At 37.7% G+C, this 20,797-nt stretch overlaps 1 protein-coding gene across 1 annotated transcript in view; it reads right to left on the bottom strand.

Moving 5' to 3' along the window:
* Window positions 1-20,797, bottom strand: part of ICA1 (islet cell autoantigen 1) — a 161,237-nt gene that overhangs the window by 44,257 nt on the left and 96,183 nt on the right. Inside the window, 2 exon segments of the mRNA XM_017893892.1 lie at window positions 3,033-3,131; window positions 4,447-4,572. Of these exon segments, the coding sequence (XP_017749381.1) occupies window positions 3,033-3,131; window positions 4,447-4,572 (225 nt within the window).

Genomic DNA, 20,797 nt, shown 5'->3' with positions numbered 1-20,797 from the left:
TTTTAAAGCTAAATTACAAAGTTAAAATGCTACAAAATCTATTTATTATAAAAAAATTAAAATGAAGGAATATGTCAGTAAAAGTAGAATCAATATAATTACATTAGGCTTGTGTAAAAAAGCAATATTTGTTGTCACATAAAACATTACAACAAAATATCACAACAGTCACTTGGATATTTTTCAATTCATCTTTATAATAAAATTATTTTGTAAAAGAATTATAACTCTATTTTCTACAGAAAGGTTCAGTAGAAGTAAAACTTTGTACTTCTTGGGGCATGAGTTACATCTCTGTAATTCTGTAGCAAAAAACTTGTCCCTCCAAACAGGATGCACCAAGTGTTTAACACATTAATTATCATCCTTCATCAAGCATAAAACTAACAGTCAGGAAATACAGCTGCAATGGCACAATTACCAACACACTCAGAATACACCCTGAAGCAAAAGAAAACAAATGGCTTGCTTTTCATTAACAGAGCTTGGTAACCCTCTTTAAAGACAATGTTTTCTTTCCAGTCAGAGTCCCAAAAGGCATTTCAGGGGTTATTTGCTTAGGTAAACCCACAGAATAAATTAATCGTGGAAATATTTACTTAAATTTCAAAATGGCCATTATCAACATACAGTGCCATTCAGAATAAAATTATATATATTAAAAGATGACTTGATAAAATACAAATCTTATAAACACAGGATATGTATTAAATATACTGGTGCAAGAGGGTTGAGAAGTCACACAATATCTTATCCTTGTATTTTACTGTGATACATAAAGTATTAATGGTTTCCATCTTCATGTTTTGTGGCATACAAAACAATATGCAATGTACTTATATCGATGTAATAGTGAGTTGTGTCATAACAGGATTCCATTATATCATATTTGAGTACACATAAAAGAAAATATTAGGTTGGTGTAAAAGTAATTGTGGTTTTTGCCACTAAAAGTAATAGAAAAACCTGTAATTACTTTTGCACCAACCTAATAATTATCTATCAGCTTGAGATTCTAATGCAATATGTCATCATTGAAAGCCTAGATGAATAACATTCTAGAGAGGTAACAAAAGAACAAAAGTACAGTTTATTTGGTTGGTTTCTGAACATTTATTCTTAATATTACCATAACATCATCATTATACCTTAACAGATACATTATTACTCCCACTAAGATTATATTACAATTAAACCATGAACTATTACTTAAACCATAATTTAAGGAAGGTTCTGGGGATGTAAAAGCTAACAGATAGTCATCTGCCCAAAATATTTGTAAGTATGTCCTGAACCATTGCTGTCAAACTTTCACTAAATTATCTGCCCAGAAATGCTCTAGCATAATCAGCTTGATCTTCTCTGCAGGATAAATGTCGTAGCAAAAATTAAGGAGCCATATTTTCCTCAGCACAGGAGGCCAGGGATACACATATGGGTTCTTCCATGCTTGTGGCACAACTTCAATTTCACGAATTCACATTGTACTTTATATGCAACTAACTCATGCCTGAAGTTCTTCTGAATTATATCTGGGGTAGGCATCATTTCATCTTGGTGTATGTAATGTACAGTTGTCTTGTAAAAGACAGATAACCTTTGAAATGATATATAAAAGAAAACCCAATTCACATTCATGCCCTCAACCCTAAAAGCCTCTGCCTCATCAAAGAGTAAAATCCATGGGATTTCGCTCAGGCCTGTATAAGAATTGTGAATAGTTATACTTTTAACCAGTCTGCCTTGGTCAGAATGCCTGCTTCTGAAGGTGCTGAAAACAGCAGTAAATCAGAGATGATGAAGCTCCTGCCAACACTGGTAACACTGCCAGTGTGAAAGGGAAGGCTGAGCACACTGTGTACAAAACATTTGGCTGGACAAAAGAGGATACATAAGAAATAAAAGGTCCTTCCCCTTTCCCTGAAGTGCTTATAGTTGACAGAGCAAAACAGTACACACTCTGAATGCATTCACCATGCAACATGCCAGCTAGTGCCAATCAATGGGCGTGCAGCCAGCTGGGAGGGGATAATGAGGAACAAATTCTTTGGCCAGGTGTCCTGTCTGCAGCACAAGGTGAGTGGACTTTCCTGGGTTCCTCTTGGAATCTTCATTTTAAGGGCCAAGGTCTTAAAGCATTTTTTGGTACTTGTATAGATGCAGTGACATTATACATATCTCAAAATCAAAAAAGTGATTTAAGGCAAAAAAAAAAAAAAAGAATTTTAATGTTTTGATGTCAAGCAAGGTGATGAAATGCATACAAATTGCTTGAACAATCAAGAGCAAGGCAAGTTCAAGGTGAACTTTAGCTAGTTCACGCCTCTTTTTTTTTCTTTCAAAGACATGACCTGGCAATGAAGTAACCACTGTTCTCTCATCATTCTTAAAATCCTTTTGGAACCAAAATCACTTCTTTGTCTCAATATGCATTCATCTTTTGTAACCAGGAGAGAGAAAAACAACTCCATGTGCAGATCCAATACTGAGAATCAGACACTGTGCATGTATCCCTTCTGAGCCCCAAAATCATTGAGTTTAATACCGCTTTTTCAATTAGAAAATACTGCTGTAGTCTTACAGAAAAATTCAATTTTATGTTGGATGGTACTCTCAGAATAAAATGATACATTTCAGAAGTAAGGGAGGAAAGAAGGATACCTTCTAAAGTGAGGATATTTGAATATAATAATTAAAAGTAGTTTATGGGACTTGTACAATCTCCCCTTTAGCAATGTCAAACAAGTATTTTAAAGGAGCAGGACCTATCATTAGATTCAAGTTCACCACAATTCATCTCCCAGTAACATGTATCCTAATATTCAATGTGTGTTTTTGGATTGCAGTAGATTATCATTGTATTGAATCCTGATGCAGTAAAAAAAAATAAAAAAAGACTCTGCTTGGGGCACAGTTCTCTTTCGCATTCTGAGTCCTGGAATAATGACGCTTTCTGCAATGGACTTTGCTTGTGATACAAACAAAATTTTACTTTTCTCAAGATTTTCTAGTGGCCCCTCTAGCTTCCATACCTTTAAAGTAGTAAATTCATATGGTTGATAACCTTTGAAGCTCTCATGGATGGCTGCCATAGTGTGAGAAGTTTTCTCCCAAAAATGAAGCAGAGTGGTCTGCAAAGAAAGACGGTAAAGCTAGTAATGTTTTGAAAGCCCAGTTCTAGTCCTGGGCCCCAGGGAAGTATGACTCTATGTAGCTTTGAAGATTCTGTAAAACATGATTCTAACTCATTCCCAAGTTTCCCATTATGCCCCCATTTACACTCTGTATTTCAGCCAAACTATATGCCTCCCTCTTTCCCCGAATGCTGCCTCCCAGAACTCATCCTGATGTCACCACCTGGGACCTTCTCCTTTCCATTCTGTTTTTCTCATCTGATCCATCCTCCAAAACCCAGGGTAAATAATTAACGATTTATTGTTGCCATCCCTCAGCTGATTCTATTTCTCCCTCTTTAAGCTTTCATTGGATTTCTTAGAACTTATTTCACTTAGCACACCCTGCTCTGTCCTAGAGGTATAAAAAAATAGACTTCACTATTTCCACATTCTTCCTAAACTTTGAGCTCTTTGAAGACAAGGAACCTGGTCTTATTTTTTTAATTTTTTTTTTTTTTTTTTTTGAGATGGAGTCTCTCTCTGTCGCCCAGGCTGGAGTGATCTCAGCTCACTTCACCTCCCAGGTTCAAGCAATTCTCCTGCCTCGGCCTCCCAAGCAGCTGAAACTACAGGCGCCTGCCACCAAGCCTGACTAATTTTTGTATTTTTTTAGTAGAGATGGGGTTTCACCATGTTGGCCAGGCTGGTCTCGAACTCCTGACCTCAAGTGATCCACCTGCCTCAGCCTCCCACAGTGCTGGGATTACAGGCAAGAGCCACTGTGCCCAGCCCTGGTCTTAACTGTTATATTTCCTACAACATCTAGCATTCTGCATCCTGCCCTCAGTTGGTGCTCAGTAGCGTTGCTGATGGACAGTATTATCCGGAAGGAGCTCAGAGGCTAACAGGGGAAACAAAAACACATACATGGAATACTGACAACCTGATGAGAAAGATCTGCCAGGAGATGGACAGACACAATGCTAAGTGAGTTCAGAGGAGGCTTACTGGAAGAGGTGACATTCTGTCTGGTACATTAAAAAGAATGGAATTTGGAAAGGCATGGATGGAGGAGAAAGGCACTCCAGGTAGAAGGGACCCCATAAGTAAATGTAGAGAAGTGGGAAATTATGGTATATACAGAGAATAGCTACTATTTGGTTTGATTAAACTGTAGGATGCTAGAAGGCAGAGATGTGGGAAGTGAAATTATGGAAAGGCATTTAGAACTTCACAATGGCCAAAGCATACTTTTAGCTCAAACACCATTTTTATGTTACTTAAACCTTGTGCCATCCTTGGTTCATTGTAACAAACATCACTTTGTTACCTGGTATGTTGCTAGCATGTGAGACAAGAGATTGCATCTGCTTGCTCCAAGAAGATCCACTTTTTGACACACATCCATCTTCAATTTGTCAAAGTTTTTTTTTGCAAGGCGCACTTGTGTTTGTACCTATGAAAATAAAAAGGAATTTCTGAATCACTCTAACCCTTAAGTAGGTAAAATTTGCAGGTGAGATGAGACCAACAGCAGGCCTTTTCTCTTTCACATATGAAAACACTTTTGAAAATTCCAGACAAATGGGAAGATGTTACAACATCCATTCTTTACCTCCAAAGGAGCCAAATGAGAGTACTGCACATTATGATTTTATAGCATACTTGCCATCCTAATTCTATTTTTCTTAGTCTAATGTTAAAATTCCTTTCTTCTCAAGGCATTCACAAACTGACCATGGTTGGGAGAAGACTGGAGACAAGCAGGGTGGTGAGGAAATCCTACAGTCTTTGGAAACTGAGTTCCTGTATACCCTTTACTCAGCTTCCCCTAATGTTAACATCTTACAGAACATGCTACATTAGTTAAAACAAAGAAATTTACATTGATACAATTCTATTTACTAACCAACAGATTTTATTTGGATTTCACCAGTCTTCCCACTAATGTGCTTTTTCTGTTCCAGGATCCAATCTAAGATTCCATAGGAGGGAATTTTGACACAGCCTAAAAAATCTTTCCCATGGATGAAACTTTTTACTACTGAGTAATGTGTACTAGCAATCCTCAATTGATCCTTGAACCATACAGGAATTCAAGGATGGAGTGAAGGTCAGGGAAACATTCAGAAACATCTATTTTACACATTATTTCATAACAAAATAGAAAGTTTTACAATTTGATACAGCTGCATTGAAAATTGTGAAGTTGAGGCCAGGAACGGTGGCTCAAGCCTGTAATTTCAACACTTTAGGAGGCTGAGGCGGGTGGGTCACTTGATCTCAGGAGTTTGAGATCAGCCTGGGCAAAATGGTGAAACCCCATCTCTACAACAACAGCAAAGGTGTGGGGGTTCATGCCTATAGTCCCAGCTAGTAGGGAGGTTAAGGTGGGAGGATAACTTGAGCGTGGGAGGTGGAGGTTGCAGTCAGCCAAGATTGTGCCACTGCACTCCAGCCTGGGTGACAGTGAGAGCCTGTCTCAAAAAACACAAACAAATAAACATACAGCAACAACAAAACCAAAAAACAAAACAATATATGATGTTAAAATTCCACCTTCCTTCAATCTAAAGTGTGAACACACAATAGTTTGGCTAGAGAAAACCAGTCAATTTTTCAAAAACCACCTTATTGAGGTATGATTGACATATAAAAAGCTGTATATATTCAGTGTATTCAGTGCAATGAGTTCAAATATTTATCTCAGATCATTATAAAGTTATAGATACTAGATAGGTTACTGAGAGTTGGAAGTAATACTGATGTATTAACAATAACTCTTTCGTCATAGGATACCAGGAGGGCATGGACAATGTTACCTTGTTCATCATTATATTGCCTAGCAACCTGGTGCAAAGCAGGTACTAAATACATATCTGTTGGCTGAATAAAGACACTTTTCAGGCCATTGCAAAAGATGAGGTATCTGTGTGCATTTTAAAATATAACCTTTAAAGTAGTTTAAGAAGTGATGACTTTATTTTCTAATAAAAATAAATACATAGATCATTTTATATAAAATACATTTTTTACCACCAATATGAACATATTTGCAATGTATAAAATTATAGGATGTTATATAATAATACCAAATCTAACAGTGAATACAATTTACTTATCACATGCCAGCGTCATTCTATTTTGGCTGCTGTTATTACTGTCTCTTACTGATGAGGATTGAGAGGCTTCATCAAGGCAAGTTACTCACGGGCAGGGCTGGCATTCTAAATTAGCCGGCCTGACTCTGAAGCCGTGCTATTCTGCCTCCCAAGCAACTTACATTACTCACTGGAAAATCAAGAAGCTCAGAATTACGATTGTACCCAGAAATATAAGTTTTCCCTGAAGGATTCTATGGAATTGGGAAATAATGAGGCAGTACATTGATCAGCACACTGATAGAATTAATATTCTGTATGAATAGAATCTTGTGTCTATAGCTATGTCAAACCCATACTAAGAATTCTTCTGTATTCTTGGTCTACAGATCTGGGAAGATCAAAGAACAGTAGCCACCCAGTTCCTTTCAAACTGACCATACCATGAGCTGGACGATTCTCCACTGTAGAGCAAAGAGCCAGTAGTTTAAATTCCTTGGGAGCTCTGACTATAAAAAGAGTCTAGGATGAGTAAGTGTTAGAGATTTCCTACCTCCCTTTGAGAGGAATAGGAAGGCAGAGAAAAGAAAACCTGATTTCTGGAGGGGAGAAGTGGGGGAGTCTGGAGGGGAAGATGTTCACTGTAGATCCCTGTGTTGGTCATCAGTTGCTCTGGCCAGGAAGGCCGCCTCAACTGGGGTCCTGAAAGGCATCTGTCTTCAGCCTTTTCCTTCGAAGGGGAAGAAAATACACATGAGAGTGGGAGCTTTCAAGTATGCATTCATTCAACACATATTTACTGAGTGCCTGTTATGTATCAGGGCCAGTGCTAGGAACTAGGGTGTCTGTAAAGCTGTAAAGGAATGAGGCACATAACAGGGAGTCAACAAATACTTATAAATGAATGCACACAGCATAAAGACCCCCTCATCTCTTAAGAAGGACAGACAAGTTAGCCACTATATTATAACAGAATGGGTAAATTATAAACATAGAACTAAGAGGAACAGAGAGACAGCACAGACAAGGAAATGATAAATGCTGGTGGTGGAACAGAGTGGGGGTAGGGTTGTAGGATGATGGCATTAAAGCCGTAACTAATGGCCTCCCTGTATTCCCATTCTTTGCCCTGTAACTCTGTAGTGTCCTCCTACTCTGCCTCTGAGCTCGGCCATGTGACTTACATTGGTCAATGGGATGTTAATAAATGTAATGAAACTGCAAGCTTGATAAAACAATGCTAGCCTGTTTCCACTTTCTCTCTTGCTTCTTTGAGATGGCCATCAGAATATGCCTGGGCTGACAAGTTGGAGGGGGGTAAGAAACATATGCATGCAAGAGACATGAGGAGGACAGACCAGTTGTCCCAGCAGATCAGTCTTTGAGCAGCTGACTCTGAGACATGTGAGGGAGCCTAGCCATTATCTTCGGAGGCTCTCTCTGTCTACAGCTGACCGCAGACACAAGTGAGCCCACAAAGACGAGAATGGCCCTGCTTACCATAGCCTTGTGTGCAGTGAGAAATGCTTATTGTTTTAAGCCATTGAGTGTTATGGTTGCTTATTTCACAGCATTACTGTAGTGACAGACAACTGATACAAACTGTAAGGAAACAGATAATGAAGGCTTCTGAAATGATGTGATATATGAGGTGGGTCTTAGGCATGACTAGGAGGTACAAAGTAAATATAAGGTATCCATAAGGCTGGCCTACTTATATGGAACCTCTAGATTTTCTAATGAAATGCAAATTAACTTTTTCTGCAGGGGTGTGAATTTTGCTTTTTCCTTTACATTAATATAATCAGTTACTCATAGATTCTCTTATATCTTAGGAGAAAACTCACTTCAATTGCTTATAACACAAAACTCATGAATTAGTGTAGTTTGAAATGTGCCCTAATTTAATTTTGTTTGAATTTTGTAAGGTAATTTTAGAAACCTAGAAGACAACTACAACACTTGACCCAATGATTCTGAAAGGCCATATGCTTTGTATGTCAACAATGATTATTAAAAGACTTAATGCACTGCTGAGTTTCCAAATGCTGAGCCCTTTCCCTGCCAAACAAGGAGGATGCTACACTGTTGGGCGTTTTGAATACAGCAAAGTTCATTTAATATTTTGTGTTCCCTGTATGCTCTAGAAAACACATTTCCAGCCTGAAGCCTGAGGTTAAAACACCAAGGACATAGCCAAGCATAGCTCACTACCAAGAGTCTAATTTCATATGCCTCCAGATGCACGGAAGTGACAAATGTTTTGAATACTATTTTTCTCAACCCTGGATAAGATATATTCTATTACATAAATATCTTGAGGAGCTCCTGTGGTTTTCAAGGCCCTTTAAAATCTTCTTCACTCAAATAAATGTACCCTTTATTTCTTAGTTTTATTTCTGTTACCCCATCTCTCTTCTCTTATTCTCCAAGTTGTAGGAAATGGCCATTTATTTATTTATTTATTTGGAGATGGAGTCTTGCTCTGTCACCCAGGCTGGAATGCAGTGGTGCGATCCTGGCTCACTGCAAGTGCTGCTTCCTGGGTTCAAGTAATTCTCCTGCCTCGGACTCCCTAGTAGCTGGGATTACAGGCCTACACCACCATGCCTGGCTAATTTTTGTATTTTTAGTAGAGATGGGGTTTCACCATGCTGGCCAGGCTGGTCTTGAACTCGTGACCCCAGAAAATCCACCCGCCTCAGCCTCCCAAAGTGCTGGGATTACAGGCATGAACCACCGCGCCTGGTCTAATGGCCATGTATTTTAGCGCCTCCTTAGTCTGGGTTCTTTCTTCCTCAGGCCACAGCAACCTGGTTTACCAGAGAAAGGAGCAATGACTTGACTGGCAAAACAAGAGGGCACTTCTCCGTACTTATTCCTCCTAGCCTGAAATTCTAACTCTTAGCCCCAACTTGAACAATGCATGGTGAAGCCAAAGCTATTCGTCCTTTCAGTTCAATCTGGCTTTTCCATCCAGTGGTAAGGTCTTTATTATTCTACAACCAGTAATATGAGAGTAGTTTTGCATTTTTCTAAGAGTTTTATTAACCTTACAAAATAAAACAACAATTCTACTCTTATTTTTGTATCTTCTTATAGGAGATAGCTCTGCCCTTAGATCCGTTCATTCAGCAAATACTTACTGAGTATCTTCTATATGCTGGTAGCAGTAGGCACAAATGGAATTGATAGTCCAGTGGGTATTTTTCAGATCAGCAAAGGTGTAACTATGAACTGAGTGAGGTGCTCAGAAGGAAAGTCACATAGTCCCTCAAGAATGATTGACCAAGGAACCTGACCCAGAGGATGTCCTCCGAGGACGTGGTGCTCAACCTCCACTCTGAAGGACTAGCATGATTAACTATGCAAGCAGGGAGAGAAGTCCAGTGGAGGGAGAAGTGTGTGCAAAGGTTGTGGGGTGGAGGACAATACGGCAGGTCCTAGAGCTGAGAGTAGGTCAGTGTAGCTGGGTTGCTCAGAACAAGTAGGAGGGTGGGATGAGATGAGGCAGAGAGGTGAGTTGGGGCACATCCTGGAGCAGCGCCTTGTTGGTATGCTCAGGATTTTAATTTTTATCCTGGAATAGCAGAAAAACACTGGAGGCTTTTAAGCAAGGAAGAGAGAGGATCCTATTTTCAGTTTGAAAGATTACTCACTGCAGTGGGAGATGGACTGAAGGAGAGAGTTGAAGGTAGATAAGAATAGATCTGGGCTGGGTGCAGTGGCTCATGCCTGTAATGTGCACTTTGGGAGGCCGAAGTGGTTGGATCACCTGAGGTCAGGAGTTTGAGACCAGATCTGGCCAACATGGTGAAACCCCGTCTCTACTAAAAATACAAAAATGTGCCAGGTGTGGTGGTGTATGCCTGTAATCCCAGCTATCTGGGAGGCTAAGGCAAGAGAATCGCTAGAACCTGGGAGGCGGAGGTAGCAGTGAACTGACATCATGGCACTGCACTCCAGCCTGGGCGACCGAGCGAGACTCTTTCCCCTCCCGCAAAAAAAAGAATAGATCTGGAGTCAAGAGGAAAGATGTCAGCAGTTTAGATTTGGATAGTGATGCTGGATACGGAAAATACTGCTCTGATCCAAGAGACACTTAAGAGGCAAAGCAGGCCCTGGTGAAGGGTTGAATGCTGGGGTATGGAGGATGACTTCTTTGTATCTGACTACCCCAGGCTTAATGTTATCTAGCTTGCCTTTTCCACCAGCCAGTTCTACTCACATCAACTTCTCATGGACACCTCAGCCCAGGTGTTCAAGACCAGCCTGGGCAACATGGCAAAACCCTATCTCTACAAAATATACAAAAATTAGCCAGGCTGGTGGTACCTGCCTGTAGTCCTAGCTACGCAGGGAGCTGAGGTGGGAGGATTGTCTGAGCCCAGGAGGTCGAGGCTGCAGTGAGCTGTGATCATACCACTGTACTCCAGAAGCAGCCTGGGTGACAGTAAGACCCTGTCTCAAAAACAAGCAAACAAACAAAAACCCCAAAACAGATATTTATTTGACTTCACTAAAAGAGGATCTTTTCATTCGAGTCTGATGACCAAGACCTCTCGAGGGCCAAATAACCAAGAATTTTGCTGAATTCCTTTAATTAACACTTCCTTTAATTAACAATTTATGTTACCTCATTTATCATACATGCATCCACTCATGGGAGAAGCAATTTTCATATTTTATTATGCAAAGAAGTATGTGTAAGTGAATGTGTGTGCACCACACATGTTGTGGGCAGCCAACAGTAGACTTCAGGATCTATTTTTGGTCTCCCCTCAACGATATCCTTACCTCACTGAAAAAATGTTTCTTCTCAGCATTCCCCTTGAAAACCAGAACAAGGATGCCCTCTCTCACTACTCCTATTCAACATAATATTGGGAGTCCTAGCTTTAAGCCATCAGGCAAGAAAAGAAAGAAAAGGCACCCAAATAGGAAGAGGGGACGTCAAACTATCCCTGTTTGCAGATAATAATACTCTATGCCCAGAAAACCCCATTATCTCTGCCCAAAGCTTCTTGATCTGATAAACAACTTCAGCAAAGTTTTAAAATACAAAATCAATTACAGAAAAAAATAATCAGCATTTATATACACCGACAACAACCAAGCTGAAAGCCAGATCAAGAATGCAATCCCATTTACAACAGCCACAAAAGGAATAAAACACTTAGGAATGCAACTATCCAGGAAGGTGAAAAATTTCTACAATGAGAACTACAGAACACTGCTCAATGAAATCAGAGATGACACAAACAGATGGAAAAATATTCCATGCTCATGGATAGGAAGAATCAATATTGTTAAAATGTCCATAACTGCCCAAGGCAATCACAGGTTCAATGCTATTCCTATAAAACTACCAATGACATTTGTTACAGAAGTAGAAGGATCTATTTTAAAATTTCATATAGAACCAAAAAAGAAGCCTAAATAGCCAAGGTAGTCCTAAGCAAAACGAACAAACCAGTAGGTATCACATGACCTGACCTCAAACTATACTACAAGGCTACAGTAACCAAAACAGCATTTTGGTGTTATTAATTACCAATAAAAGGTAATTATTAATAATGACCTATCATAAAAGGAAGCTTCAATTTACTTGTTAGGGCTAGGTTTCTCTGTGGGCCTATACGCACCTAAGGCAAAAGCATGGTACAGGTACAAAAACAGACACATAGATCAAGGAGCAGAATAGAGAGCCCAGAAATAATGCCACACCCCTACAACCATGTGATCTTCAGCAAAGTCAACAAAAACAAGTAATGGAGAAAGGACTCCCTATTCAATAAATGGTGCTGGGATAACTGGCTAGCCATACGCAGAAGACTGAAACTGGACTCCTTCCTTACACCGTACAAAAAAATCAACTCAAGATGAATTAAAGACTTAAATGAAAAAACTAAAACTATAAAAACTTTGAAAGATAACCTGGGAAAAATCATTCTGGACATAGGACCTGGCAAAGATTTCATGATGAAAATGCCAAAAGCAATTGTAACAAAAACAAAAATTGGCAAATGGGACCAAAGTAAACTAAAGAGCTTCTGGACAGCAAAAGAAACTATCAACAGAGTAAACAGACAACTTACAGAATGGAAGAAAATATTTGCAAACTATGCATCTGGCAAAGTCTAACATCCAGAATCTATAAGTAACAAATACATTTACAAGCAAAAAGCTAACCACCTGATTGAAAAACAGGCCCAAAACATAAACAACACTGTTCAAAAGAAGACACGGCCAAGAAGCACATGAAAAAATGCTCATCACTAATCATTAGAGAAATGAAATCAAAACTACAATGAGATACATCTCACACTAGTCAGAATAGCTATTAAAAAGTCAAAACATGACATGCTGGTGAGGCTGCAGAGAAAAGGAACGTGTATATACTGTTGATGGGAATGTAAATTAGTCAGCCTTTGTGAACAGCAGTTTGGTGAGTTCTCAAAGAACTTAAAATGGAATTACCATTTGACCCAACAATCCCATTATTGAGTATATATCCAAAGGAATGTAAATCATTCTACCATAAAGACACATGTGTTCATCACAGCACTATTCATAATAGCAGAGACATGGAATCAACCTAAATACCCATCACTGGTAGAGTGGATAAAGAAAATGTGGCACATATGCACCATGGTATACTACACAGCCATCAAAAGGAATGAGATCATGTCCTTTACAGCAACGTGGATGGAGATGGAGGTCATTATCCAAAGTGAACTAACACAGGAACAGAAAAACAAATACCTCATGTTCTCACTTAGAGTGGAAGCTAAATATTGAGTACATATGGACACAAAGAAGGGAACAACAGACACCAGGGCCTACTTGAGGGTAGGTGGAGGGCGGGAAGAGGGTGAGGATAAAAAAACTGCCTATCAGCTACTATGCTTATTTCCTGGGTGACAAAATAATCTGTACACCAAAATCTCCTGGCATGCAATTTACCTAAATAACAAACCTGCACCTGTACCCCAAACCTAAAATGTTAAAAAAAAAGCATTATTGAACAAACAAAATGCCGGGTGTGGTGGCTCACGCCTGTAATCCCAGCACTTTGGGAGGCCAAGGCAGGTGGATCATGAGGTCAGGAGATTGAGACCATCCTGGCTAACACAGTGAAACCCCGTCTCTACTAAAAATACAAAAAATTAGTCGGGCGTGGTGGCAGGTTGTAGTCCTACACTACTACAGGACTACTCCTGTAGTCCCACCTACTCAGGAGGCTGAGGCAGGAAAATAGCCTGAACCTGGGAGGCAGTGGTTGCAGTGAGCCAAGATCACGCCACTGCACTCCAGCCTGGGCGACAGAGTGAGACTCTGCCTCAAAACAAACAAACAAACAAAACAATTTTCTCTTTACTTTAATAACGTGGTTTAAATGGGGCCCGGTAAGCCTTTTTATAGGCCAAATTCCACTGACTAGACCAGGGATGGGCATCTTTACTCAAGTTGAATTAATCATAATGCACTGTGGCTGGCTAATTCAGTGAACAGCACCTGATCAAAGTTGGGTGAATCAGAACCCTTCCTTAGGATTTTTGAACCTGGAGCTAGAGTTAAAAAGTCTCTTTCCTTCTCTATTGGCTAAAGCACTAGGGGCAGACAATCCTGCCATTTGAATTTCTTGTGGTGTAAGGAACATTGGTCTGAGAGAACAAAGGTGACATGAAAAGAAAAACAGAGGGGAGAGAGAAGACAAGAGAGAGAGAGGAGGGAAAGAGGGAGGGAGGAGGGGAGGGGTAGGGGAGGGAGGAGGAGGGGAGGGGGAGAGAGACCGAGAAAAACCTAGTAACACTCAAGTTTCTGGATCCTGTTGCTTTTCTTATGGTCACACGGGATTTCTAATTAACTCCTCTGCTTGCCTCAAAGAATCAAGAGGGCTTTCTTTTTTGTGGAATCCAGATAGCACTGACACAGGCTGCTTACTTTTGCCTTCTTAGCAATTCATATGAAAGGATCTAAGAAGTTTCATGATAAAGATTTCTTTTTAACTTTGATTATTCCAGTGTTTCTAAAATTTATTTTAGAAACACAGTACACTTTCCATTTATCAGATACCACCTACTACATGCCATAACATTTGTTTGGGAAATCCCTATTTTACAGAAGAGGAAATCAAGACCCAGATATTAATCTGACATATAAATATTAGATCCAGACTCAGGTGTATTTGGTTGTATAATCCACGCTCTTCAAACCATGGGACACAGGGTCACAAATCTACCATTGACCACATGACTGACAGTGTTCTGAGATGTGCACAAAATGTACAGATACCATCTCAAGAACCCCTGGTCAACAATGTTGATCTTATCAGTTTCAAAGTAGGCACAGGGAAACTTCAAGCCACATAGCCTGAACAGAGCTTCTATTATCAGAAATCTTGCTAAGTTTCTTTAGCTCAGACTTCTCAACACAGTAGAAAGAAATTAGCCCATCAAATTCCCTCAAGTGCGCTGTGGTCAGTGGATTCCCTGTTTTTAGGGGAAAAATATGCAGAGAGGTTATCTGTTTATTGTGTGCCTTGGAGAGGATGCCACCATTTCCTTCATTATCATATCATAATCTTCATCATCATTACTTTTAAGCAGCTTTGTCGAGCTACAATTTAATTTCAGATGTGCAATTCTATGAATTTTTGAACAAATGTATATAGTTAAGCAACTACCACTGCAATCATGATATAAGACATTCCATATTCCTAAAAGTTCCCGTTGTAGTCAATTCCTTCCCTCAAGTCCCAGCTCCTGCCAACTACTAATCTGACTTCTGTCACTATAGATTATATTTGTCTTTCTACAGTTTCATATAAATAGAATTATGCCAAGTAGTCTCGTCTTTTTTTGTGGCTGGGTTCTTTCACTCAGCACAATCCTTTCTGAGATAAATGTTGTTGCATATATTAGTAGTGTGTTCTTTTTCATTTCTCAAGTAGTATTTAATCGTATGAATATAGTGTTATTTGTACATCCATTTTTTTGGCCAGTTTGTTTATTGTTTCCAATTTTTGGTGATTTTGAGTAAAGCTGTTATAAACATTTGAGCACAAGTCTTTGTGTAAACACATTTTTCATTTCTCTTCGGTAAATGTCTAAGGGCAGCATTGCTAAATCATATAGTAAGTGTGTGCTTAACTTTATAAGACACTGCCAAAACATTTTGCAAAGGAACTACATCATTTTGTATTCCTACCGGCAATGAATACAAGTCCTATTTGCTCCACATCCTCATTAACATTTGGCATTTTCAGTCTTTTCAATTCGAGCCATTATAGTCATAATGATTGTGATTTTAATTTGCATTTCTCTAATGATGAATGATACTGAACTTCTTTTCATGTCTTATGTGCCACATAGATTTTTAGTAATGTGTCTATTCAAATCTTTCACCTATTTAAAAAATGGGTTTATTTTTTTATTACTGAATTTTAAGAGTTCTTTATATGTTCTAAATATAAATCCATTATCAGACTAAACTTGAAAACATTTTCTTTAAGTCTGAACTTGTCTTTCCTTTTTCTTAATAGTGCCTTTCGAAATAAAAAAGTTTCCAATTTTGATGAAGTCTGATTTACCAAGTTTTCTTGTGTGTGTGTGTGTGTGTGTGTGTGTGTGTGTGTGTGTGTGTGTGTGTGTTTTAATGCCTTAACAAACCTTTCCCTAACCTAAGGTCTCAAAGATTGTTTTCCTGCACTTTTTCTTCTAGAAATGTAATATTCTTAGCTATTACATTTAGACTTGAGGTCTGATTCAAGTTCACATTTATACATGGTGTGGGACAAAGATGTAGACTCATTTTGTTTTTCCTCCATACAGATACCCAATAGTCCAAGTACCACTTCTTGAAAAACCACCCAATCACCCATTGTATTAACTTGGCTCTTTTGTCAAAAATCCATAAGTCATACATGTGGAGATCTATTTCTGGACTTTCTATTCCATTATTTTGATCTATATGTTTATCCTTATGCCAATACCACACTGTCTCGATTACTGTCACTTTACAATAAGTCTTGAAATCGGGTAGTACAAATCCTACTCTTTTGTTCTTGCTTGAAATTGTTTTGCCTATTCCAGGTACATCACATTTCTATACAAATCTTAGGGTCAGTTTGTCGATTTCTACAAAAAAGCCTTTGGGGCATTATTAGGAGTACGCTGAATCTACAGATTTATTGGAAAGAATTGACATCTTAATATCTTCTGACCCACGAACGCAGTCTCTCTCTCCATTTATTGGGTTTTTAAATTCTCTTGGCATTTTTTGGGTAGATTTTGGTGCACAAGTCTTGCACATATTTTGTTAAATTTATTGTTAAGCATTTCATATTTTGATGCTATTATAATTTCTAAAAATTTCAATTCCTGGTTGTTCATTACTAGAAATATAATTAATTTTTATAACTTGATCTTGTATACTATGACCTTGCAAAGTTCAATGATTAGCTTTAAAAGTTATTTGGGAGATTCCTTAGAATTTTCCATAAAAATTCATGTGGATAGATCCATGTACATATGTTGTTTAAGAATGAAGACAGCTTTACTTCTGTTTTAATTTATATGTCTTTTATTTTTCTTGCCTTTATTATATTGGCTATGTTAATGTTGAACAGAAGTTTATGTGAGAAAGTATATTTATTTTGTTCCTGATTTTAGGAGGAAACATCAATTCACATATTTAAAGTGTACAATTAAATGGTTTTCAGTATATTCTCAGGGTTGTGTAATCATCACCAAATCAAATTTAGCACATTTTATCAATCCAAAAGAAACTCCATCATCATTTCCTTTTGCTAATATTTTGATAATAATTTTTCTTGTCTATGTTCATGAAGGACATTAGCTTGTTGTTTGCTTTTCTTGTAGTATCTTTTTCTGGTTTTGCTATTAGGGTAACTCTGCCCTCATAAAATGAACTGGGAAGTGTTCACTTCTCTTTAATTTTTTTGGGGAACAGTTTATGTAAAGTTGATCTTATTTCTTCCATATATGTTTGGCACATTTTACAAGTGACATCATACAGAACTGAAGTTTCCTTTGTAGAAAGATTTTTAACTACAAAAATGATTTATTCATAGATATATGGCTACCATGTTATTTATTTCTATTTGAGTGAGTTTTGGTAGCTTGTCTTTGAAGAGATTTGTCCATTTCACTGAGTTATCAAATTTGTTGGCTTAAAGTTGTTCATAATATTTATTATTCTTTTAATGTCTGTACTGTCTATAGAATGTCCTCCTTAATTCTAAATATTAATAATTTATGTCTTCTTTCTTTTGTTTCTGACCAATCTGACTATAGGTTGTCAATGTTATTGATCTTCTCAAAAGACCAGCTTTTGATTTCTCTATTGTTGTCTGTTTATGGTTTCATTTGCCCCTGCTCTTATTGTCTTCTGTGTGCTTAGGTTTAATTTATTCTTTTTTCCTAGTTTCCTAAGATAAAAGTTTATATTATTGATTTGAGAACTTATTTTCTAATATAAACCTTTAATGATTTCGATTTCCCTCTAAACATTGCTTTAGCTGTATCCCACACATTTTGATATGTTGTTTTCATTTCAATTATTATTTCAAATTATTTAATTATTTCAAAATATATTCTGATTCCCCTTGTGATGTCTTCTTTAACCCACAGGTTATTTGGATAAATGTTGTTTAATTTCCAATTATTCAGGGGATATTCCAGATACATATTTGTTACTGATTTCTAGTTTAATTCTGTCACAACTAGATTACTTCGCATAATTTTGATTCTTAAAAATTTATTCAGACCTGTTTTATAAACCTAAACAGGGTCTATCTTGGTGAATGTTTCATGTGCGCTTGAAGAGAACATATACTGTGATGTTGAATGGAACATTCTGTAAATGTCAATGAAGTCAAGGTAGCTGACAGTCTTCTATATCCTTATTGATTTCTGTCTATTTCTTCCATTAATTACTGAAAGATGAGTGTTGAAATCTTCAACTATTATCGTAGATTTGTCTATTTTTCCTGTAAGTTCTTATTCTATTTTGACATTCTATTATCAGTTGTATACAATATTGGGATTGTAATAGCCTTTTTATGAATTGACCCTATTATCATTAATAAATATCCTTCTTTATTTCTGGTAAAAGTCCTTGTGCTGAAGTATGTTTTTGTCTGATATTAATAAAGCCACTTCAGATTTCTTTTGATTAGAATTTGCAGGCTATATATTAATCTATCCTTTTGTTTTGAATACATCTGTTGCTTTACATTTCAGAGGTGTCCTATGGACAGCGTAGAGCTGGATCTTGGTTTTGAAAAAATCCAATCTATAACTCACTTTAGCCCATTTATGTCTATAGAGATTACTATAAGGTTTACAAAATATAACAAGAATAAACAGGGTTAGTCTGGTGTTAGATTTAAAATAAACTCATTCTGCTTCAAAATAATCACAATTTTTTTTCTGAGTTGCTTATAAACCATCTAGCAGTGATCAGTTCTAGATTTGGTTAAGAACACAGTGTAATTCAGTATATTCAATTACCAAGTTTTAAAATTCTCTTTTAAAAATAGGACAATATTTTCTTGTTATGCTATTTCTGGCACTTCCAATTTCTCAAATGTCACTGGCAGTATTACTGTGCTTGCATACATGAGTTCTTTCTGAGACATAACTCATCTAAGTCGGGTGACTAAATGTATTTAAATATAACTAGTACACATTTGCTCCTTTCATAGATTGAGCTTCAATTTTTCCCTAAAATATTTCTATCATTTCCAGTTTAAATATCACTGACAATGGAGGTGAAAGTAAAATAGGGACTTAGTCGCTTTGCTTTCTTTGCTTTCCTTATTAAGATTAAATCATATAAAAATGTATTTTCTGGCTCTGTTCACTATAAAGGTCTACAAATAACGGCTAACTCAGAAGCAATGTCCCTCTCTAAGTAACCAGGGCTCCCTGACAAAACTGCTGATTCCAGGACTAAGGCAGGAAATACATAAGATGATTCTGAAATATTTGGTTGTACTAGAAAGCAAAAAAGACTATTACTGGGACTCAGGGGTCAACCTAAGAGATTCCCACTAACCAAAAATGAGACGTGAGCATCCATGAAGTTAATATTGGCAATGACTAAAACACATCAAATATATCTAAATCTATGCTTTCATAATAATACTTAAAAACAAGCAAATGAATAAACAGAAAAACAAACAAAACCCTCACTAGGCACCTGCAGAGAATGCTAATGAACCAATTCAATATTTTGACAAAGAAAAATAAACAAACATTTATCCTGCATATCCTATCAAACCGTCCGTACTTCAGGATGACCTGATAGTTGACGAGGGAAAGTTGCTCATTGCTGAAGCATTCAAACTAATAAATGAAGAAGAAATATAATGTTTCCAGTAGCGGACCTGTCTTTTCAAGGTATTAGTTCACACTCACAACAGCCTTGTTGTTACCAAGATGTTTCATAAACCTCAGGCCATTCCAGGTTTTAGTTTTCCTGACACCATTACTTATTTCTTAATTCCCTTCTTCCCTCTCTGCCTCCTCCCAAGCAATATAATTGAACACATATAGTTCTCGGTGCTGTAGATAAGCAGAGAGTAAAGCAAAGTCTTTGCTTTCATGATGGTTACATTGTAGTGGGTGAAACGGGACAATAAATAACAAAAGCAAACATGTTGTCTGTTAGACAGTGAAAATAAAGCATTGTAAGAAAGATATGAGTGCAGAGTTTGGAGTGGTAATAGAAGATTCTGTTTCATATGGAATAGTCTTGGAAAGACTTTCTGAGAAGGTGATATTGGAGCAGAGACCTGGATGAAATGAGGAAGCAAACCATACTGATTTCAGGGGGAAGAGGACTCAGCAGAAAGAATAGAGAGCACAAAGGCCCTGGGAATGGAGTATGCGTGGCTTGTTCTATGAAATGTGGTCAGTCTCTTTAATTATGTATTTCTTTTGCCATCTGTTTGACATGCTTTGTAAGTTCATCAACAAATAGAGAACATGATCTTTCCTCTTAATCTAACTTAATGGGTGATTTAAAAACTCTTGACTTTTGCAAAGGTACCTATGACAATATAAATAGTTGTAGTAATAAGCATCCACAGAAAACTCATTTATATATACATTTTTTTCTTTATGCTTTTATAATGAACCTAGTGCACTGGAAATAAATGAGCTTTAAATGTGCATATAAAGTTTGTCCCCCACATTATAGTACGAGAATTTCCCCCAAGATGGCAAGAAAAAAATGAAGGCTGGGCGTGGTGGTTCACGCCTGGAACCCCAGCACTTTGGGAGTCTGAGGCAGGTGGATCACTTGAGCTCAGGAGTTTTGAGACCAGATTGGGCAACATGGCAAAACTCGGTTTCCACAAAAAATAAAAAAATCAGCTGGGTGTGGTGGTGAGCACTTGTAGTCCCAGCTACTCAGGAGGCTGAGGTGGGAGGATCACTTACACTGCGCTCCAGCCTGGGTGACAGAGCCAGACTCTATCTGAAAAACAAAAAAAAAAAAAGAGAGAGAGAGAGACAAACAAGACAATTCAAACTCTTTAATGCAGGA

This window comes from Rhinopithecus bieti, unplaced genomic scaffold (genome assembly GCF_001698545.2).
Source record: "Rhinopithecus bieti isolate Rb0 unplaced genomic scaffold, ASM169854v2 scaffold_23881, whole genome shotgun sequence".
In the NCBI taxonomy this organism is placed as follows: domain Eukaryota; kingdom Metazoa; phylum Chordata; class Mammalia; order Primates; family Cercopithecidae; genus Rhinopithecus; species Rhinopithecus bieti.
Note: the sequence above shows the minus strand (reverse complement) of the source record. Positions and strands in the feature narration are given on the sequence as shown.